General features: G+C 37.9%; 2 protein-coding genes across 3 annotated transcripts in view; both read left to right on the top strand.

Annotated features, from left to right (window-relative positions):
* The first annotated feature begins 316 nt into the window (after positions 1-316).
* egr3 (early growth response 3) lies at positions 317-5,399 on the top strand. The gene is given in 3 exon segments (XM_026320656.1): positions 317-802; positions 3,390-4,448; positions 4,451-5,399. Coding segments are annotated over 3 exon segments (1,266 nt in total). The 5' UTR covers positions 317-648; the 3' UTR covers positions 4,504-5,399.
* A 3,952-nt stretch (positions 5,400-9,351) lies between these two features.
* Positions 9,352-24,660, top strand: part of bin3 (bridging integrator 3) — a 28,076-nt gene continuing 12,767 nt past the window's right edge. For both annotated transcript variants that reach the window (XM_026322416.1, XM_026322417.1), the window contains exons 1-5: positions 9,352-9,501; positions 16,312-16,360; positions 17,299-17,339; positions 21,678-21,739; positions 23,345-23,481. In XM_026322416.1, the coding sequence (XP_026178201.1) occupies positions 9,494-9,501; positions 16,312-16,360; positions 17,299-17,339; positions 21,678-21,739; positions 23,345-23,481 (297 nt within the window). In that variant the 5' untranslated portion in view covers positions 9,352-9,493. The remainder of the gene's footprint in view (positions 9,502-16,311; positions 16,361-17,298; positions 17,340-21,677; positions 21,740-23,344; positions 23,482-24,660) is intronic.

Below are 24,660 nucleotides of genomic sequence, written 5' to 3'. Positions count from 1 at the left end.
ATAATAACTGGCAATAACAAAAGATAACAAGCTATTGGATCGTTGTGATGTCACACAAGGACATGAACAGAGGAGAACTACCGGCTTATCCCGAAGAAGGGTGCATGTGGGGCTACCATGTGGAATTTGTAAACTTTGTGGCTATCTAGCCTATCTGCTGGAGCCTTTTGCCTCCACTGTAGTTTCCACGACTGACGCGCGGAGAGCAAGGCGCTGGGCGCTCTGTCCATATATGGTCATCTACGTCACACATATGTTCCATCCCCCTATTTAATACAGGCAGACTGGAGTCCCCTATTCAGCTCCAATAGAGCAAGTAGAGCCGCTCTTGTGCAACCAACACCAGCACCTCCTCCATTGATTCACAGACTTCAAATTCCCCCACAAGCAGTCCATCAGCTTCCACAGTGATCAGATTAATAACAACAATAGCCTGTGATCACACAGGAGGAGATAACCGGCGCTGCTCGTCCTCCGCGGGATACTTGGATACCTACAGCAACGGGATCCATCCCTGATCCTCTCTCCTTTCTTCACGTCTGATCCACACCTGTGTTTTCCACTTTGAGAACACCCGCTGTTTTTGTGTAACTATACTTGGATACCTGCGCGTTGTCCTTTATAAATGTCGGACTGAACAAAACTGCTATGACAGGGAAACTAGCGGACAAGCTCCCTCTTACCATGAGCAGTTTAATAAACACGATCCCTGACAGTCTCTACCCAGAAGAGGACATCCCGACGTCTATGAATATTTTCACCAGTACGGAATCTATTAACCACTATTCACAGATGAACACAGGTAAGAATTCAATCACTTTGTGTGTGTGTTTGTGTGTGTGTGTGTCTGTGTGTATGTTTTGAATAAAGTGGCTCAAACTGCGATGTGCGCGGAAGGCAACAGTTGTCTTGGGGCTTGGAGCACCTGTTAGCGCTCTGGCTGTTGCGCACAAAGACACATTCCCGTACTGAATACTTTTTCGGGGTCAGGTGTATCATAGCCCACCATGAATTGGACACACGTTTAAAACTACTGAGTTTCAGGTCGAACGTGTGTTTTTTATTGTTATATTCTCCGAGTCCTACAACCGAGATGGCATGATTTCAAACGGAAAGTAAAAAAAAAAAAAAAAACAGCTTATCTATATCAAAACTTTTTTTAACCATTATCTAACACATTAGGCTATATTTAAACAAATATATGTAGTTTATGCTGGTTTTATTTCTCCGTAGCTGAGGTGTGTTTGGAGGAAATGTCTTGATATGAATGACTGTGGTAAAAGGCTGTTTTATACGCAAAGTCCACTAAAACCGCAATCGGCTACTGATTGAAAATGAAATCTGCAGGTTATGAGAAGTGCGTCTAGTTAATGTGATCAAACTACAAATATGACTCTAATATGTACCTGCAAAGATGATTCTACTTTAGGCGATGACTTTCATTCACAACTCTAATAACATGACAGAGATTGACTTTATAGGCGTGTGTGGCCGCTTTAGTCTATATGAAACACGTTTAGGGGCCAGGCCCACGACCCATCGTATGCGAGGCCGGAGATTTCACCTGATTTATTGCTTAGTCCAGATTAATGTATATTTCTGAATAAGTCAGACGTCTATATAAAGCTGACTTGTTGGTTCGTCTTAGTGTTGTAGAGACTGGGTTTTAAATCAGTCACTAATTGTACACGCTCACCTTGCGAGGTGACCGGTCAACGCTGCGCAAAAACCACAAAATATTTAGGTTGTTGATGTGGCTGAAAATATCACAAAGTGTGACCCCGATTCAGTTTCACCTTAATCCAGCTTTGTTTCCAAATCTCTTTTATGTGTAAGCTTTTTTTCTTTAGTCAGCCAGGAAATTAAAACACCTTATTAAACCCCAAATATTCCCCCTTAATTTACCTAAAAAGTGTGCGTTTAAATGATCTAAATAGTCGATAATTTTACTGTGGTAATAATAAATAAATAGAAGCGACACAAAGTTCATGACATACATGTCACACATTACATTTTTCTATAAACGCGGCAATAAAATGTATTTTATTTAACCACTAACAGAGATATTTAAACAAACGGGGTGAAACGGAAAAAAAATAAGATGTTGCAGAGCACAGGTGTGTTGCTGGTTTTATTATGTCTTGATAGTGAAATTTATATTACCCTGTATGAAAAAATATATATATATAAATATACATAATTTTTGTCCATATGCCTTTTTGGGAATTATCAGTGATATATTTTTGTCCAGTAACATGCTGTGATTTCTCAGGTGGAGCCTCGTTGTTCTGAACTGATCTATAAGAAAAGATTGATTTCCTTGTTTCACAGCCCTCCTTCTGTTCAAAAATCTTACTACTCAAATGAAAATATTAACCTTGACCTTTTTTATGTCATATCAAAACCAAACTTATGTCATTGTGTGCCATTCTTGTTGTGTGGAACATTATTGTGCAACATACATAATTTTGGTTTTGTTTGTTTCCTTGTGATTTGCCTTCAGCTAAATTCCAGTAGACTATAATTACTGGGAGTTAATATATAAGAACCCCTGTGTATGATTTACCTCAACTGAAAAGAGATGTCTATTCTGTTTAAGAAAGAATTATTTTCAAACATCACACATTCAGCCCCCAGAGTATGATCAGCACATAAATATATTACCATTAAGCACATCTGCATTTGATGCTTTTCATAGAATTTCTGGAATAAGTTAAATCTGTGTGAGAATGCGTGTGTTTGGTGTAATATGTGTAGCTTTCTGCACAAAACAAAAATATATATCAAGGACATTTTTGAAAAGGTTGTTAAACTCACTAATGTAGAGATTGGATTGGAATCACTTAAAATCCCCCTCCCCGTTATGTGCAGATGTTCTTTACTGCAAATGTGTTTTGAATCTCTGAGCATGAGAGATGTGGCGTTTGCCTTATAATCCTCCCTGTAAAGAAATCAGATCTTGCCATTAAGTTTGGCTGTCCTCCTGAGGGACACAATGACTGGATCAAAGGGGGTGTTTAGGTCTTGATTTATGAGAGCTTGTGGGACCTGAGAGAGAGAGAGAGATACCACTGTCTCAGATGCAGCAGTCACTCACTTAACTTACAGGTCTGACAGCGTTCACATTTAACTGTGTTGCATGTCTTATTTTTGAACTCTTGTTTGCACACTATTACAGGAATATGCAGAAAAGCTGAATTTCAGACAGAGGACTGTCATCTCAAGTTTAGTTAGCTTGACAAAGTTAATTTTTTAGACTTTTTTCAGAACTTGTGCCACATGATCACTTTTACAGGTTTTTCATCTCAACCTTGCATTTTATATCCATGTTTGAGCAACCACGTGGGTGATTTTTTCATACTATCTGTTTTTTATTTGCATTTATCTAGATAATATCATGGATCTGGGCATGGGAAGCGAGAAAACATCTGCAGAGATTCAGTATGGATCCAGCTTCCAGTCAAACCGCAGCGGGCAGACTGTCACCTATCTGGGGAAGTTTGCCTTTGATACTCCTCCTTCGGGTGGCATTGGTGGCTCTGGCTGGTGTTCTGATAACAATATCATCAGTCTTGTCAGTGCGGGGATCCTGGGTGTTTCTCCATCACCCAGCACAGTAACAACACAGACACCATCTTCTGCAGCCAACATGGGAGGACAGACGTCAGATATGGAGCAGGTATATGGTCCGCCACTGCCTGCATATTCCACCTGCAGTGACCTGTACCAGGAGCAGGTGTCATTCCACCACAGCCCTGCCACCAGCACGGCTCTAGCCTACCCTGGCAATGACTATCACTCCACTTCCAAAGCCTCCATGGATGGCAGCCTTTTCTCCATGATCCCTGACTACAACCTTTTCCATCATCAGGGGGAGGTTGGTGTGATGGAGCACAAGCCCTTCCAGACCATGGACCCCATCCGAGTCAACCCTCCACCTATCACACCCCTGGAGACCATCAGAGCGTTTAAAGACAAGCAACAAATTCACCCAGGTTTCATCGGTGGGCAGCAGCACCCTCCTCAGCATCACCCACCACCACAGACTCTCACACTCAAACCCATCCGACCACGGAAATACCCTAATCGTCCCAGCAAAACCCCTGTCCACGAACGACCACACGCCTGTCCAGCAGAGAACTGTGACAGACGCTTCTCACGCTCAGATGAGCTCACACGTCACCTTCGGATCCACACAGGTCACAAACCCTTCCAGTGCAGAATATGCATGCGTTCCTTCAGCCGGAGTGACCACCTGACCACACACATCCGCACACACACAGGCGAGAAACCCTTCTCCTGTGAGTTCTGTGGACGCAAGTTTGCCAGAAGTGATGAGCGAAAGAGACATGCAAAGGTTCACCTGAAACAGAAGGACAAGAAGCCAGCTGACAAGAGCAGTGCGGCAGCAGGGAGCCACAGCTCGCCACCCAGCTCCTGTGGGGGGCCAACAGTGGGAACATCATGACCGTCACTATGTGCACTTGGACTGGACCCTCATGATGCGCCATAAAGAGACTTAGGAAAAAGGGATCACATCCACTATGAGATAAATAGGTGACTCTTTTCCTCTCTTTTAATCCCCTGCTCATTTAAGTTGTATTCCTTCTATTTTAAGATGGATGCCTTTAGTTTAATAAAAAGGGAAAAGGGTAGTTGCCCTTCTCTTTCAAGCAACTCAGAGCCTCAGCTACTGTAACACAGTGCCAACACAAAGAAGGGCACCTTGGCCACTGTGTATCTATAGGTTTTATGGTGGATACATTTTTTGTACATTTTACACAGAATTTCTAAATTGGAAAGAATCCAGAATCTCAAAATAAACAACTTTACAGTGGAACTTAGCTAAAGGGTGAGTTGCCTGGGATTTATGCATTAATTTTATTAGGCTGTTTAAAAGTGCAATTGGTTATATTTGTGTACTGTCATGGATACCTTATTAGTGGCACTTAACCGTCTTTCTGTTGTTTTTGTTGAGGTGTAGTGTTTTTTTTTTTTTTTTAAATTTTGAATTTGAATGTTGTTTTCTCAAAGAATGTGCCAAATGTATTGTGGTGATACAACCAACCTTGTTCTTATTATTGTGCCTGACATTTGCCAACCATAACAGTGATATCAGCTTAGCACATGTGTCGGTTTATAGGAAAGATCAAATTCAAACACTGCATCTTAGATTTAGATTTACATGCACAAGTTGGTTAAATCTAGATGATGACTGAATGGGTCACACAAAGCAAACAGATGTGTTATCCTTCTCTCTGTACTTATAAAACATGCCTGCAGCAATCAATGTCTTTGCCAATACTTATTTATTTGTAGTCACTGAGAGACACTGTGTGTTTTTGTTGCCATTTTGTATGGTGGCTTAATGTGGTGTTACCAGACATCATTTGTGTTGTTTTTTTTTTGGGGGGGGGGGGGGGGGGGTTCTTTGGAAAATCTCACCAATATTGTTGATTCTATCAGTTTTCTTGAGTTCTTCAATTTTATGCAATATAATCATAACATATGCCACCAACTCGTAAAGCAAATTAACTAAGAGCACAGTTAGACAGACTGAACTACTTAAATAAATGACACTGGGTTGCAAGCCAGCAGTACATAAAAGCAAAGATGAATAAAGCACTTTGTCTGTACTTGACAATGTATAAAGACTAAACTACTTGGTTTAAGACATCAAAAGTTGAGCAGCATATGGTAAGAGAAAAATTAAAATTTCCAAATCCATGTTTACATCTTTTCTAATAGACAGGCTGAGACTGAGTTGTATACTAATGAGTTGATGTTTTTGTACAGTATACCAATATGTAAGCAGGTAGCTACAGTAGAAGTTTCACTTTTGTACTCAAATGTCAAATGCAACATAACTCAGTATTAAATTGTGCATATATGTGCATGCCTTCATGCACACTATGTAAATACAAATGTCTGCATAAACCAGAACTTTCAATTGACTGAATGCTTGTGCGGAATGTGTCTTAAGGCTTTTAGTAATGTAGTTATAATACAGGAGATTTTGTTTTCACAGGTCATCGCAAAAATTTTTGAAGCACAACAATAGTGCCAAATATGGTGTGTTATCTTTCATTAAAAAAAAAAAAGAATAATTGCATTTGCACCATGTGTACGCTTTAAAGTAGTAACTGGTCTAAAGAAGCACTAAGGTGTTCTCAATAAAATTAGAAGATTTTTTTTTTTTTTTTTTTTTACATTTTGTGTATATCCATTATAGTCACAATCGGTTATCTCAATTAATACATCTCCCCGTTGTCCAGAAAACAGTGGTTGTTCTTGGAGACTAAATGATTGTGTCTTTTCATGACATACATTACAGGGAAATGACAATATTTTTCACATTTGGCTCTACTGATCTTTGTGCTGGCAGAAGTAACTACCTCCTTTATCATTCAGTAAAACATTTATAGGCTCACTTTCTGCCACTGGCTTTTCTAGGGTCTCAAGAGTATAAGGATATAGACAACATCCACATTTGATGAAAGTTTTTTCTTGAAATGTGGTTTTGTCTTGCCTCTGGAGAGCTGGAAAGTTGTTGTTTTTTTGACTCACTATATAGCTTTGTGGTGCAAATGCAAAAAGTAACTGAGCTACTAATAGACTATGACATTCTCATCCTGTGCCATTAAGTTAATATATTTTCTTGTCAACGACCAATGAAATTTTGAGAAAAATAAGATTAATGAATGGAAAAGGGTACGTACTGGGGTATGTACTTCTGTCAGAGCTAGCACAAAATACACAAAATTGATTGACCCCACCAAACAACTCATTTGCATTTATTCCATCACTGTTATGAAATGTTTGAGATGTAATAGTGCTGTCAGCGTGGTAAGAAAATTTCAGATTTTATTAGAATCTTAAAGTTTATTGATCAAATAGCAGAAGAACTTAAAAAAAAAACTCTTTCCTCCATATATTTTGACAGAAAATATTTCTGGTTATTGGCTGAAGAAGTGTATACTGTATCCAAAGCAGAGACTTATAGAAACATTATCAGCTGGAAAAAAAAAACATATTGTGCCGGTCAGTAGACATGGCAGTGAGACTTAAAGAGAATCTCAACTGGTAAATGCAAAGGGCAAAAGAAAGGTTCAGAAAAACAGTGCCACAGAGAATACAATGCATACAAAAATGGGCTTCTAGGGCCATGTTTTCCCTTTCCTGTAGCAACCAGTTTTCACTGTTGAGCTTCCTGGCAAGTATCCACTTATTTTTCAATTAAATTGGCCTCGGAGAGGCTTTTCTCAACTCATCTACATGCTTAAATGAACAGACCTCCTTGCACTTTTTGAGGTAGTTTAAAAGTTCACATACATTACAAAATGTAACTCTAAATCAATAGTATTGTAGTTCGTATCACAAAAACAATACATTATTGTATTGCATGGATGGTCATCAAAAAATTGAACTTTTCTGGGCTTATCCAAAATAAAACATATTTTATATTAACATTACAATGTACCAAACTTAATGATTTTACTTTTTACACATTACATCACACCATTACTTAGCTTTGATCCTAGATAATTATCCTTTTTAATAACTAAGATTCAGACAGTTTAGGATTTGCCAATGAGTAATGGCGTCTAATGAACATGTCCTATAGATGACGCCCTCACTGAGTCAGGACAAAAGAATATATTTGGTACATGAGTTAATAAGGAATACTAATGTTTATCTTTAGTTTTTATCCATAATACTTTGATACTTGACTCAGTCATTACAGATCATTTTGAATTTATTTGACCAAAAATCATGCTCTTGTGTGCTCTAGTGAGAGTGGATGTTTTAATTATAGGAAAAGGAATGTGGCCTCCTCTAAGAGAAAACTGTGTTTATGTTGCTTTGTGTTAAAGGCATGATGCGGAGTAAGGAGGAGACTACACCAAACTATTTCCTTGTCTAAATGAAGCCATGTAATTACAACATTGCAATCTTGGAATTTCATCATTCATATCATCTGTGTTTGTCACTTTTGTTTTGTAACATTTTTGTAATGGACAGATAGATTTTGTAAAATTTATTGATCCCCTGCATCCCATTCCCTCAACATAGTTTGGTGGATAAACAACAACACAAGCTGCACCATGTTCATCTGAATTATGATCCTTCTGTGTAATGTGTGAATGCTAAAGGTATATGTCAATGACCTGTTAAACAAACTCACCAACAATCCCACCCTAATAATGCTTGTTCAAGAAGATTTTATTTTATGCTTTTTTATGTTCTGCTGACCAAAGGTGGGCAAACACTCTGAAACTGGAATTTGCCTCATCCTCAGTGCTCTGTTGGACCTGAGCCAACATCAGCAGCGATCTTTGTGCCAAACTGGGTTGCAGGGTTGGCTGATCAAAAACAATATGTGATGAGAACTCCACGGGAGCAACAAATCATAAATGTGACCTCAGTCTGCTTGCAGTTGAAGGCAGCCTTGTGCTAATGTTTGTGTTTAACTGTTTGATTTAGTCTATGTGAAGTTGGCCTTGGGCAAGGCAATAGGCTTAGTCTCATTCATGATAATGAATAATCACAGCATTTTAAAAAATACAACCCACATTTGAAGAGATTTCAATAATGTGTAGATATTATAGGCTACTCACGTCATCTTATGGACTACAGGGTGGCTTCAGGGATTTTGTGGACTTCAACTATTGTGTTCAGATGGAGTCAATACTCACTGTTTTCTGTTGTGTTGTGTTTCCTTATCATTAGAGTATATCCTCATGTTTGCATGTGCACGGAAATGTTCCCAAGTGCTACCCTCAGATGCTGTGGGTGGTGCTCATTTCTTTATTATGCATGAAAATTAAAGTCACATTGGGAGAAATGGGATAAACCTAACAACCATTCAGGACAGACAATTGGAAACACACACTGGGACAACTGTTCTGTTGGCTTTATTTTTTAAAGAAAACAAGGGGTCTTGTTTAAAATGTTGTGGATGTCTTTAGCCTATTTCATGTTTTTATTACCTTATAATAAGGTCCTTTTATGATGAGCTGAATATTGAAATGAATTTTACTATATCCTTGTGATGGGGAGAGATGAGCTCCCCTGTTTACTTGGCACTTCGGTTTGTTGTAATGCAATTGTTTTGTTATTTCTATGTAAGTACTTGAATAAAGAAAAATATCACTTGCCTTTCGTTTACTTGGATCAATACGTGCACGCGCACGCACTCGCACCGCTACCGTACGTACCCAACACACAAATACACAAGCGAAGTTAAACCAATGATCATTACATACAAACGTTTTAAACATATATGCAGGCAGTAGTTTATTTTTTATATTAGTATATTCTGTTTCATCGCTTCGTTGTTTCTGCCAAAAAAAAAAAAACTTCCTTAGAGGAAACCAAGCGACTTAGTCCCGGACTTCCTGTTTAATGGACGGCTGTGAACTGGCAGAAAGAGATGAGATCCTCGGAAAATATTAAAACTACTTAATGAAACTGGAATAAAAGTTCACTCAAAATGAGCTGGTATGTAATTTGACTGTACCATTATGGTATTACATTAGTATACCCTCAAAGGTTGCTTTTATAATAACATAAGACCGATGGCTTGTCGACCGGGCTATGGCTATTTCCTGGAAGCGCTACACAAACACTAATGCTACATTAGCAAGAGAGTTGGAGCTAACTAGCTTGTTAAAGCAGAAAAAAACGCGTACACACTTCTGTCGTTTATTAGCAGTAACGTTAAATAATCTACACAAAGCAGCGTATGAATTGTTAAACAGTTGCTAGCAAAGTGGTGAATGTTACAAACACTTAACTTCGACCGGAGGTTGTTTGATAAAGTCGTGTGGAAACTTGTGAGGTAAAGTTAGCTAACGTTATAACCTAAGTCGTCAGTTTGCTAACGTTAGCTCGTCCCCTGCATTAAAAGTATCGACTTAGGTTGTAGCTACTTAGTTTTAGGCTAAGTTACTGTTTAATAAACCTGGGTTGTGTCCTTAGCATAACATGGAAAGTCAGTATCCCTAATGACCAGGACAGCAGGGCTCTGTTAGCTCCGTTAGCATTTCGACATGCAGTTTTTAAAAATGTGTGTATTACTGCGTCAGATACAGCAGTAATACGCTACTGTTGTACTGTTTGTCATCTGTGTATGTAGAGTTGTAACAGAATGGTAAAGCAGGCAGGTAGGCCAGGTTCTCCTGGCGTATCTAATGCTAATGCAGCTTTCAAAGTTGTGGGTTTCATGAAGTAAAGTTATTTTCTAAGTGTTCAAATGTTGTTTCAGACGAGCAGCACAAGTTTTATAGTTCCTGGGCAGACTTCTTAGGCTTATGCTACTAATTCCCAGGTCTAAAGTTACCCATAGGAAGCGAAAGTAACCTCTGATAGCTGTTTAATATCAGGTTTTACTTGACACACAAAGGCAGCAGGTCATTTTTGGCATTTGTTTAATTTGAAGCATCTATACCTTATGTCCTCACAGCCCAGGTCACTTTAGTAATGACTATTATAGATGAGACATACAGTCAATTAAAGGGTTACTGAAAAAAAAATCACCAACTATTTTGATGATCAGTTATTCTTTAAAGTCACTGCAAAGAAATGCTAAACCTTGTCAGATTGGAGCATCTGATTGTTTTAATAAAACCACAGATGATTATAGAATTGAGTTTAATGAATGAAGACAGGTGGAGCGAACAGTTGGTCATTATGACACTGTCTATGTGGATGATATGAACAGATATTGGCTGAAACTACACATCTTTCTAATCAGTGATCTTCCAGACAGTGACTTCTCTGAAAAGTAAACAGTAAACAAGGCTTAGTTGTCATTATCATCCAAATGGCAATAAGGGAAAAGTATTTGTCCACAATAAGAATTTGTGCATTTCTGGTTTTTACTTTTTGTTTCATACTCTTGAGTTTATTTGAATGTCTCAGCTGACTTTATAGGCCCTTATCAGTAGTTCCAGACCCAACCGAATTTCTCTGTGGAGACAAGGAAAAATCCCCCAAAACTTTAAGGAAAAAGCAAAAAAAAAAAAAAATCAGTTAAGGCCATCAGAGTGTGTATTTATCGTGCTCTGTTATACCTTTTCATTTTGGCACTTTGCAGGAAAAGCTTAAATGTCTAGCTGTAGCCACTCTTACCACAGTTTGTTCAGGTTTTGTCCGCAGGAAAATATAAGGGTGAAAGGTAACAGGTTGTTTTGTGCTTTCTTACCAAGATTTTTCTGTTCCCAGTGAACTTTTGCCCAGGTCTGTAGTCTGCATCCATCACACCATGAACTGTGTGTTGTGTGTTGTGTGTGGTATCAGTAGTTGGCTTGGGTATTGAGATGTTAGGATAAGGTCAGATCTGTAGCCCAACACTGACATTCAGTGAAAGTTTATGAGTTGTTACTTTTTGGTTATTTGATCTAATGTATTTTTTTAAGACAATAATAGCCTTGGTACATTGCTTTCTTATTTCCTGCTTTTTTGTTATGAAGATGAACTCTCTCTACCAAGGTTTATAGAAAGTTTGTAACTCATTAACATATGCTGCTTTTTTTTCTTTTGCCTTGTTCTCTGGACAGCATATTTTCAATTTCACTGAAATACTCAGAATTCATTCTTCCAAGTATTATCAATTTTTGTGAGTATGGCAAGATTTGTGACACTTGTGCTCAATTTTCTATGGCTGTTTAAGAGTTTACAAAGAAATTTGCATTACGGTATTTTCCGGACTATAAGTCGCACTGGAGTATAAGTCACTTTTAGCAAAAGCAGCCTTGTTGAAGAGAAAAAACATAAGTCACTTCCATGTATAAGTTGCATTTTATATTATACTAATTATAGTCTAAATTAGCCTATGATGAATGTAGGCAGAAGTGCATTATGAAATTCATTCATCCATGTCAAGTAACGTTAAACAAGTCGTCCGGCGTCGGAGTGGGGGGATGAAGCAGCGCATACACCACAGTTCACAGGTTGTTTGAATGCTGACACTCACCCCCATCTTTGTTTTAGCTGCTGACTTTATTATCTGCACTTTGAAGTCTGCAGAATAGCCCTTTGTTTTGGGTGGCATTTTCACTTGTGTTACACTAGGAGTTTAGAGTTTAGCGTGAACATAAGTGTTTTTATTTTTTCGGTGGTACAATATTATTTTCAATTGTGTTAAGAGTGCCATTTAACGCTAGTGAATGTTCAACAAAATTACTGTAAATATACACATGTAAGACTCTAGAAAAGACGGTGTAAAAAATGCAACTTATAGTCCAGAAAATGACAAACACTTTAATATGTCCATGACGTGCGTGTACATCAACTGTCTTTATAATTTGTTCACATGCATGGTGTTATTTTCAGGGAAGACAGTGATCAAGTAGGCAAGATGGCGTCACTGGTTTCAGTAAGATAGTGAATGGCTGGCATGCGACTCCTCTTCCAGAAAGCACTGCCAAACACAAGGCCAGGACTTGGGTGTTCTGTCAGTGAAAAGAGTTCTTTATGGGCTCTGCTGACTTATGCATTCCAGTAGAGCCTGCACACTTGCTTCTATGACGTGAGAGGTTTGACTTTGGGGTCATTGTCAGAACAATTCCACTTCCCAACATCTTCAACCAGCCCTCTGTGCTCTGTGGAGTATTCAAGGTCGAATGATGCACTATCTCTCTAATGGCATACACATTTGCAGTTTTTGTGAAAAGCCACTGGTTCTTCCAGTCGGTGCATAATGTATCCCGGATGGAGAACACTGTTACGCCTTTGTTCTTGCCTACGTGCTTACTTGATGGCACTGACGTGTAGCCGATTACAGAAAAGATCAAATATTTCTGTAAATGCAGTTTGACCAATTTGTTGGTAATAAGAGCAAATGTGTAATGGCAGTTTTTTAAAATGGTGTATAATTTTGGGCAATGATTGAATATTACCAATAACCTCTTAAATTGCTGTGACTTAGTCTGATTCTGTAAAAATGATCCTGTTTATGAATTTCTGGAGCAGTTGACTTTTATTTATTTGAGAAAGTAAATTCTCAAATAAACTCAGGTACTGTAACATGTAGAAATACTACATAGACTGTTGATTATACTTATCAATTTGTTCAGTAAGAGTTAGCAATATATACCAAGCCAATATTCAGCTGAACTACCCACGTCTGCCATCACTAGGCCTTTGCCATGTCAGACACTAGTTCTGGGTTCACAGGACCCAACTAACCAATGTTTCTAAATGTGACAGCCACTACAAAAATATTGCTGTGTGAAGAAACATTAGAAATGATTCTCACAGTGACTACCATCCTCCCTCTTTCTCATTCTCTCCCTCTGGTTGCCTGCTACATTTTCCCTCTCTCAAGCACACTTCACTCAGTGTGTCTGCCAGTTCTCATGAGAAGTTGAAGAGAGGGACAACTTTGCTTTGGCTGGTTGTAAAAGTGGATAGACTCGAAATCTGTACTATAAAAGACTCTCAAGTATTTTTTCTAAACAAATATCTTCTTTGGTACATTAAAGGCAAAGTCCACTCTAGTTCAGTTGTGGATGGACTTGGATTTCTTGCTGTCATTCAGAAACACATCTATATGTTGAATATGTTTCTACTTCACGCTTCCATTAGGTTTTTGCTTTGAATGTCATGAATTTCTCCCTAACATACCCAACAAACATCAAAAGCTGCTGCTGTTCTATTTTGGTAGAAAACTGATTGTCCAGCCAAAAACAAATATGCTAATGAAAAATTGCAAAATCACTTTGAATGCATTGTTAATGTTCTCAGTTCAGAAGAGAATATCAATATTTTTCAGATTTCCTTAAATAGAACTTCATTTATGTGTTTTGGCACCATACATCTTCAAGTTCACTAAAGGTAAGTTTATTAGTGTTTTGTGTAATGGAAAAGAGAAGAAGACAGCATAAGAACATTAAAATGCAAATTTAAAAAAAAGAAAAATATAAAAGATACAGTAGTAAGATGAAAAGTCACAATAAGTATAAACTCTTTATAAAAATGAGTCACTTGTGTGTTTGTGTGTACCTGTGGTTTTTGCCTGAATTGCTGTTTCATCATTTACAAACACTGGGCAATTATATGAACACATAAATTATGACGCCATATGTCAAACAGGAATACTGCATTAACTAGACAAACATCGGTCAGAATGAGTAGGAGGACAATGACGCTGAAAGGGTTAATAGGGTATGCACCCAACACATGAAACTAGTGTCAAGGGAGGCAAGACATAAACGTTTGTTTACTGGTTGAGTCGTGTCTGGCCTGAGTAGATTCTGAGAGTCAGTGCTAGTTTTCAGACTTGAGTCTGATGTTAAGAACATAGCTTGCAAACTGTGTTTTAGCTGCATGGCTGGTTCTCCTTATTGTAGTTTTAGGAAAGCACAGATTGATCCCCAGCGCAAGTTTATGTTTATAGAACTCTAAGTCATGCTCCTGTTGTATTGTGAAAGGAGTCACATACAATCCCAAAGACAGTGTGACGTTATCATATGCTGATTAGGTAGGTAGAGAAGGGTGAGTCACATAAGATGGAGCTGAGTAATTTCTGTGGCTTATTTTCCATTTTGGCTCACCCAGACGATGACACTGTGGGTGAAACTTCTTTCCTGAGCCAAAAGCAACAACACAGTATTAGGCTTTTGTAATGTGTTTTGGGTTAAAACAACTAAAGAATGTATTAAAATCTTAATCTAAACAAGAGCCAGACATTTTGATACCTGGTACAACCCTCAGCACATCATCAACACACAGCCAGCAAATCAAAAGAAATCTTGATATTGCAGCCACTAGTGAAACCATTTTATAAAACTAGATCAATGGTGATGTTATTTGACCATGTTGAATTTTGTGATTGAGCTGTCATCAAAATGATCTTCCCCACACAGCCTTCTGTGGTTGCACAATGAGGCCCTACATCACACCCTTTCTTTTCCATCTCATTAGTCTACACACCTTTCTTTTGACGCAGCTGCTGCCTCACCCTGCCTGTCAGCAGCAACTGTCCATCATGTAGCTTATATTTCAGGCCATTAGTGCCACATCAATGACAACCTACAGCCAAGCACACTAGCAAGGCTGTGTTTTTGTCTCGTGAATCCCCAAGTCACTCTGATGCTCAGCAGTAACTTATTAAAGCACAGGGAAGGTTTTGAAATTGGGATAAAAGATTGTGTTTTAACTAAGAGGAAACAGGTTTCTTTTTCTTTTACCAAAAGTATAGTTAGGATTGTGGCATGTTTTTTCCTTTCAAGAGTGAAGAAAAGTTTGTATTTTCATTCTGAGAATTAGGCGCAGTAACACTAAGCCATATGCCATGTTTTGGTGTTGATCTTTTACAGGAAATTCATTGTCCTTGGTTGTACCTGTTTGAGTCCCAATATATTATTGTGCCTGCCTGACATGTGTCTTTTGTAGGGGTATGCTTGTTATCAGCATTTTTGCGTCAGCAACATGTGTAATGTCATATTTAATAATCCTGTTTTTTCTGTCTTCTTTTGCATGTTGTGCTGGTGCAGTTTTATTTTAATTTAACTGTTATTTTAGATGTTTATTTATTTTATTACATTTCTAGTTTTGGGTGAGATCCCCATATATAGTGGTTTCTAAAAGTATTCAGTATCACAGAACTCTACAGAGAGTTTCTTGGCCCTCATAGCTTGGTTATTCCTGACATGCAATGTGAATTGTACAACGTGGGACCTTTTATGCCACCACATGTGTCTTTTCAAAACTGTCTAATTTGCTGGTTCAGTTTACCAGGTGTTCTTCAAATTCTAGGCACATCTCAAGGATAATTAAAGCAAACAATGCACCACACAATTTGGAGTGACACAGCAAATAATCTGAATGCTTTTGTGAATGAGAGATTTCAGCTTATGAATTTTTACACATTTGTAAACATTTTCTAATCTTACAGCACTATTGCTTTTTTATTCTTAAGTATTATTTCAAATTTGTGTGTGCTAATAAGTACACTAAACTGAACATTATCTGATAAGTTTATTTTCCTGATACTGAATATAAAGTGTGCATGTGTGTTTGATTGCCAGCCGATGTCATGCATGCAGTAAAGCCACAAAGAGCAAAGGGGACAACCACTTCTGTTTATTGATATCCGTTTGCAATGGGAGCCAGATGTGTTCAGTGATTACATGAAGTGACCGTATACTTGAGCAGCTTCAGATTGGGTCAGTGAGCTCAGACAGACAAAAGTTGACCTGTGCTGACCTGTGTCATGCCCATCATTTAAGCTTTCAGTAGTTTTTAGGTAGTCATTTGACAATTGCTTATGTTTGTCACTAGTCATTGCTTTTTGTGTCATTTCAGGATTCCCTTCAAGATCGGGCAACCAAAGAAGCAGATAGTCTCTAAAACTGTAAGTCACCAATGAACATACACTCAAATATTTCATTGCTCAACAAAGATTTGGGTCAGAAACTTCATTGAAATCTGTGTAGGTTTTTTAAATAACTGTTGTGAAGTTTGTGAAGGTTTAGCTGTAGTTAAGCTTCAACAATTGTATATCCAACATGAATAGTAGTCTGGATAATGCCATCTGTGTGCCACAGCCAAAAAGTCTTATTGTATACCATTTTCTCTGGGCCATTCAAGGGGGCAGAGATGGTTACCTTGACAGTGAGTGGGTGTTTTCTTTGCTGGAGAAAACCACTTCCACTGTAATGGGTCTGTGGCCCAGTAGTCACTGTCAGGCTTGGTTTCCAGCTTCCTGTGCCATCCTAAGGAAAAACCAGGGAGTGGGTTAGAGGCAGACTATCTAAATGGTCCACTAGTGATAAAGTGTCAGCTGCCTCCCTCGTTGTTTTGGCCATAATGTTTAAGTCCAGAAGCCCACAAAACCACAAGACAGGAACCAACGAGGCCAACTAGTTACCTGCTTGATATATTTTATGTACCCGAGTAAGTACAAGAACTGGTATATTTTCAGGTAAAGATAGTGAAGAGGCCTGATTTGAGTTGTCAAACACAAGCCTTGAGGCTATAACAATTCATCTGCAGGCTTCACTTAGACTACTGGCATTGCAGCTGAAACCACATGATTACTTTTATCCGTTTTCATTTGTCTAATCATTCCTCAGACAACATGGAAATGCAAACAGAAACTGTTCCAAAATAGTTCCTGACTTGTGTATGCTCAAGTTTTTTTTTTATGGTTAAAAAGGCATGCTATATTATTATTACTGTTGTGTTCATACCATCTGATTAATCATTTTCAGTGATTGGTTAAATCAATACAGATTGATTTAATCAAAGATTTTTAGATGAAATTTATATATTTGTTTTCTTTTTTGTAAGGTTGAAAGAGACTTTGAGCGAGAATATGACAAACTTCAAAAGTAAGTTTCCATGTTTCAATACCTATGTGTTCCTGAATGTGTGTAAAATTGTATTTTAGTGGCTTCAGTTTGGAACTAGCACTAACACTGTATCAATGCTGACGTAATTCTGTTTTTCTGAAAATACTTTTCAAAAATTTAAAACCAGTCATCAGTCAGAGGTCTCTCTGTGCAAAATGAAAAGGCATCGTGTGATTATTTTAAATCAAAATAATCATGTAAGTAGTACATTCTCATCACCAGCATCTTATTTTCAACTTGTTTAGAAGTAAATGAAACAAGCATGATAGGCTAATGGAAAGTGCTTTGAAGAAGACTTAAATTACAGCATAATTCCTTGCTTTAACTTCTACTATGATGATTATTCTCCAGCCTGCTAGTTTGTAGTGCCTAGGGGTGGGTGCATGGGGCATGTTCCCTGTGGATTCCTTTAATATACTAATGACATTAAGTAAAACTATACAACTGATTATTATTTATCAGCACTATACATCAGTTGTTGTGTGTCTTCTCTAGTACGCTTTTACAAATGTATGCATGTTGGTCCAAAACTTTTGTATATTATATAATTTTACTTAAGATGTTGGTTGATTGGCTTTACATGTGTCCAAAGCACCCTGAGAAACTCACACGTAATATGCGGTTTATTGTACAGTAGTTTCTTTAACATAATTTGTTAATCCTTGCTCTTCTTGGTCAATAATGCCACATTTGAGCTGTGTTGGAATCTGAAATTAGAAATTGCAAGCAAGTTTACTTTCCAATGGATATTACCCTTAACCTCTTTCAAAACCTAGACTAAGGTAAATTTAAGCTATCAGTTACAGTCTTTGAAGTTTCCAATAAATATACCACTAGTGTTCATAAATTTAACGTTAAACATGCAAGTATTTCATGAATTTGTGGAAGTGGATATTTTTTAGCTTTTTTATAAATAACTCAAAAACCTGAACTGTAAAGCAAATTTATAAACCACTGATGGCTGTTATTTAACAGACTACTAGGAGTAACACCATATCAGTGTTTCTATGAAAGAAAGGCAAGAGGGGTTCATAGTGCAACCCAAGACCTAAATGCTCATGACATCCAGGACTGTTTTTACTGTGAGGGAGACGTTAGAGAAACTCCCTGAGGGCTCTGCAGAAAGAGTGGGAACATCATTTTCCTCTCAGGTTTTGTTGAGTAGGAGGGCCCTTTATAAGGAAGGTGTGGTGCCAGTAGACCTTATAGATGAGTCAGAGCACCAGACATGTACAGGCATTTAGGTTCTCCACCCTAGAGATCCATATCAGTGCATCTTTGGCCTAAATAATCTTGGTAGTTCTAAACAATAATTCCCTTTTTTGCATTTTTTTCTGCCTGACTTAAAATCTGTTGGTGTAATTTGACTATTGAATCTAAAACAAGTATAACTGCATTGTGCATAGCAGAATGCTTCTCACAGCTGAACTAGAGAATTTGTAAAAGACCCTTCAAAGTGTTGTTATAGACATTTCTTAGTAAAAAGTGTGTTTAGGTGACAGACATCTTAAATCACACCAATAGGTAATTCTGCAACTGGCAAATATCAACCAATGTATTGGCCCAGTTGTTTTATCAGTTTATCTCTAAGATGGGCACCCAACAGCCTTAGTTTTCATTAACTGGCCCCATGACCATGTGAAATATCCAACCAACTCTTCAAGATCAACATGTTGTAAGAAAGGTGTGAAAAAATAACATCTGGCATGAATTATTCAGCTAGATGCGCACATGCTGGGTTAGATTTCCAGAGGAAATATTTCATTAGCCAGATTTAATGTACTGAAACTAGAAGTCTTATTAGTAAATAGATTTTGACAAGGTGTGATGTAATTACTTTATCAGTAATTTGCATGGTGTCACCTGGTTTTTGTGTAAATACTCAAACTTGGTTGATTTCATTAACTAGTACCATACAATGGTCTGTGTGCTTTATAAAATACAGTATTGCCTTTTCAGGTTTTATAGCTAGATTATGTTGACTGCAGAGGTCCATTATTGGGGCACTAGAGAAAGGAGCAGCAGCTGTCCACAAAGTTGCTCTATTAACACCCCTTGGAAAGGGACTCCAGGCTCACCTGGTACTCATCCAGAAAGGCTCTCTCACTGTCAGTGCTGACAGAGTTTCACATGCACAAACAAGCACTACAAGAGCACGTCTTGACTGTACAGGCACTGATCTCAGAACATGCATTTGTTTACATAGTGAGATGCTTTCACCCACTATCCTCCAACTAGATCTCCAGGACTGGCATGGTTTTACAGTTATTTTCCTCATCTCATATTTGTCTCCTTTCATTACTCTCAAGTGTTAACTGTGTCAGCCAATTTATAAGACACTATTTTCATTTGGGTTTGTTTCACATGATGCCCTCAGTGAATTCCACTGGCATTCAGAATTGCACTCAAAACAAAGTCTTATGTAGTGTGATTTCTAAACCACTTCTACTTGCTGCCATCGTAAAGACAGGAATGACAAAACTGAGCACATATCAATATTTCCAGATGTTTATAACAATGTCAAAAGCAATTTTTTAGTTGCAGGGATGAATCAAAACAGGTTTGTAATATGATAGCTGCATGGAAATATTGTCTGCTAGATGAGCTTTAAATGTTCTCTCTCAACAAAACTGATCATTTGGTGGCCTGGATTCTTAGCAGCATATTAATTGTCCTGGTATACGTGTGTGCTGAAAATGTATTTTCTGGACATGCTATGAAAACAAACAAAAAAAAAAAAGCCCTCCTCTTATTAAATACTGACTAAATCCTGCCTGAAGTACTGCAGATAATATTGACTATAATGTGACTTGCATTAGCTGCAATTAGAAATGCCTGTTTTAAATATCATAAATGTACTTATGTATTTTGATTAATATAGAAGAAGGCTGATATGGCTTATAAGACCTAGTTCCATCTCATTGGTGAGAGTGATACAAGAAGTTACTGTGGAGATTGTTCTGACAGAATCTTTTTTTCCTGTGGTGTGAACAATAAGGGCTGAAGTTACATCATTTACTGCAAATGACATTTTTGGAACAACCTCCATCTGGTCTGTGGCGATTCAGTACAAAATCCTGAAAAATGTCAAGGCAAACAAAAGCAAGTAGAGGACAAGTTATGATAGAAAATAATTAATGATTTCTTGTTACTCTTAGATCCTACATCTTCAGTTTACTAGCTCGTTGTTAGGGAAACACAAAATGTTCAGTTTTTGCTGCTGCTGTTGACAATTGCCCGGGACCCCAAATTCTATTTTGTGACATGTATGAAATGCCTCATATGTTATGATACTTCATGTGTTTCTGAAGTTTACAGTAGAAATAGTTGGCATTTAGTTCACAGCTTATTTGTTTCAAAACTCACAAGCTGATTTGATAACACAGCATCTTGCATATTTTCCTCCACTGTCTTCTCACATTTGCCTTTTGAAATGGAGCTGAAAGCTAACTTGTGTGTTCTATCAAAATGTCATAACAAATTAGGAAATGTAGTTAAGGAGCGATATTCTTTTGAAGCCGTGCTACTTTTCCTTAACAGTATTAAGACCCAGAGCCAGTGTACCTATAGATATGCTTGAGTCACCCACTTTTTGTTTAAATTGCAGCTACTGAGCAATAAAATAAACTGCTAATATCCTGTATTTGGAAGCACCTGACTTCCATGCTTGGTTTTATCTTTACATCTAGTGACGGTGGTCGTAGTGCCCCTGCCAGAAATCCTATTGGATTACACTGCTATTGTCTTCCTAGGTAATATAGTCCCTCAGAGCAATGATGGCAATGAAACCCCACCATGTTCTCTTTTTCATCAAACCAAGAGAAGTAATGTGACAGCATTCTCAGGGGAGTTTCTAAACCCCTCGTTTGCCTTAATTGATATAATGAATGGCATGTGTTTTCAGCCTCCATAGTCTGGTAATTGCCATTTTTAACACCCATCAATGGAATATGTTCAGTGGAATGATTGAAAACATTAATGCTGTCGAGCGCAAATGTAGTTGACAGACACAAGAAGGATTCCCTGTATTTTTAATTAGCTAACGGATGTTATAATAACATTTTATGTGGAATCAGTGAAATGTGTAATTCCTTCTTGAAGCATTTTATATATACTGTATACTAATTTTCTTTTCTAGGTTTTTGATTTCATCTTTTCTTTCCATGTCAGCATGTATTGAGTGAATGGAAACAGTATGAATTATATAATAACAATAATGATTGTTATGAGTTCATGTTTTCCATTGCTGTTAGTTTTCTTGCTTTATAGTATTGCAAGACTAGAAGCTGACTAATAATCATTCTCCTTGTGCTACAGGCTGGAGGATCAGACGAAAAAGCTTCACAAGGACATGAAGAAAAGTACTGAGGCTGATTTAGGTGTGTTTTGCCACCAACTTGTGTGTTACTGCCTGGTGTGCCCTTGATCTACACCTGTTCACCAACATATTTGATGTTGCTTAGCAGGTTTTTCAGGGCTAGAATGATGTCTGGTTGTCTGAGTTTGTTTGGTGGTACGTCATCTGTCCAAAAGACTCGACAAATGCGATGAGAGCTTGCAAGCTTCCACCCTAATCTTTTATAGGTTTTTCTGGGCTATCATAGTGTGTGTGCTTTGGATTTATGAGTGTATCTTTTGTTCAGTGTTCAGTTTGGGCTTGATCTGTGTACCATAACTGCCTTCATTTATTCATGCATTTGTCGGCCACAGAAACCATGTTTACTTTAATTTATATTTGCTTATTTGTTGGTTTTGGAGTTGTGTACTAGGGAAGTAGTAGTAGACATGGCCTGTGGTAAGTAGTCAGTTGTGGGGGTGGAGAAGCGGGGACGGATGAAGAAGTGAGAGGCTTCTTCATTTCCTCTCCTTTGTGCTTTGGAATATGGATGTCTGCATCATCAAAGTGTCATAGCTGTCAGGCCCTCATTATTGTTAATGGGTTCCATCTGTTGCACAGGTCCCGTCTCCACCAACTGCTGCTAAACAAAGAACTGGACCAACTCTGCATGTCAGCACTGCATTTAACACACTGCTTTCTGTATCAGCCATCATTGATCAAGTCAAGGGTGGTGATATGCAGAGCTCTGTTAAATTTGCTTAAAATTAGCCGGTGAGGGATGATAATATATTTGAAGGGGTCTAATGTTCACAATTTCAATTAGACAAATTAACAGAAGGTATAGAAAGTGGCAGAAGTTTAAAAAAAAAAAAAAACGGACATGATTTTCACTCATTTATATGGAGATTATAAAATCACTAACTTAAAGCCACCTTTCAATCTTCTTGACCCTGTAACCAACATTTCTCCTAGACACGTAAGATAACATCACATCAAACAATTTGTTGCTTGTCAAATGGAGAGCAAGGCAGAAATAGCACACCATGATAACTGCTTGGTTGAAAATTGGACTTCAGATTTTCCCAATGGGGTGTAAAAAGAGACCAATGACTGTTCCATGAGGCCATTTTACCACAGCCTCTTTTTTTCAGCTCATGTCTACTTAGTGCAGCTCATTTACTTTGACAGTGAAGCCATAATCTGATATGCCTGCTGTGTCTAAACAAAGTGGCATGAGTGCAGATTAACAGTAATTGGTGCTGTCAGTGTAGAAACATTGCAAAGATTCTTGGTGCTCTGGTGAATATTCAACACGGCAGGCAGCCCCACCACCCCCTCAGATTTTTACAATGGGGGCAATACTGTGCCATTCTACTTTGCTCTTTTCCAAAAAACTCACTTTTGAAGACCCTACCACATGTAAGCACACACTGATGAAATACTTAAAGCCTTAGAGTAATCTAAAAAAATTGTCCCTCTGGTTGCAAAAAAAAAAAAAACATGTTATTGAATATAATGTGTTGGTATAGAAGTGCAGATGAGAACATCTTCTGAAACTATTTATAATCTAGAGTATTGTCTTTTTGGAACTATTTTAATAACATTTTAACACTATTCTCTTTGTGTTTGTTTGTGTGTGTGGCAGCCATGTCCAAAGCAGCAGTGAAGATCTCTGCAGACCTGCTGAGTAACCCACTGTGTGAGCAGGACCAGGCCTTCTTAGAGACAATGACTGTTTTAGATACAGCCATGAGAAGGATGGACTCCTTCAACCAGGAGAAGGTCTGACTCTTTTCCAGTCTTCCACACTTTAAATTTCTAGTTTGCTCTCACTCTCTTGCTGTCTTTGTCTATTATATTTTTTGGCACTTGCCATCACATTAGATTAGTATCAGGGGAAATGTCTTTCTTCAGACATACAAAGCAGGTTTTTGTTGAAAATACATGTTTTCATATTTGTCAATAATGTGCAGCCTGTGTACTAAAAACTAACCCGTATGTCTTTCCTTCTGCTGTTTTTGAAAAGCATCTGTGGCATCATCCTCTATAAGCTCAAGCTACTGGTTATCAGCTGTGGAAATTGATGCATTTGTGACTCACTGTTGTCTAAAATAACTCATACAATAGAAAGACCTTTTCTCACTAGCAAATATGTCATATGCTTACAACTTCAGTAGTGACTAAATCAATTGGTGCTTACATTACTTATTGAAACATTTGGTGTCAGGTCAACACTAATACACTTATTTATGTCTTTAAATCCTTCCTGCAACATTACATGTGTATCGGTGACACTGGAAACTGAAAGAAGGCCCAGGGTTTTAGCCAGGCAGACCCAAACTGACATTGCCATCCATAGAGCCATTCCACTAGTTTGGCTAAAATATGCTTTATTACATATTTCATCCGCTCTTCCTCTCTTATTTCGCTTTTTTGTTTGTGTTTTTATATATTAGTTTGTGTTTTTATATGTAATTTATGTTGATTTTATGCCTTTTACCCTTGTGTGTAATGTCCTGTATAGCTGTAAATATTCTTTCCCTAACTGTAAGTAGTACAGCATACTCTTGCCTGCTCTTTCTTATCTGTACTTTGTGAAGATCATTTCTTTGGCTGTCGGTCCTCGTCAGCTTATTTGCTGGGTGCACTTCAGTTTTTGATTAGAATAATCGCCACAGGTAGTTATAATGTGAATCATAGTGGCACCGCATGTGTGCATCCTCAAGGCACTACGCTGCAAAGGGTAGACTTTTAAAGAGGGGGAAATACTGGAAAGAACACAGGAGATCACACTAAGGCATATACCGATTGACTTTTTTCCATCTGTGTTTTCTTGACTTGTTGCCCTCCTGTTCAGTGTTCTGGGCTTTTCACATGTGTTGCCTTAAAAATATTCCCCCTTCTTTTCAGATTTTGTTGTGAACCAGAATAATCTCATAACCTTTTCACCATCAGCAATCT

The sequence above is a fragment of the Mastacembelus armatus genome, chromosome 9, assembly GCF_900324485.2.
Source record: "Mastacembelus armatus chromosome 9, fMasArm1.2, whole genome shotgun sequence".
NCBI lineage: Eukaryota > Metazoa > Chordata > Actinopteri > Synbranchiformes > Mastacembelidae > Mastacembelus > Mastacembelus armatus.
Note: the sequence above shows the minus strand (reverse complement) of the source record. Positions and strands in the feature narration are given on the sequence as shown.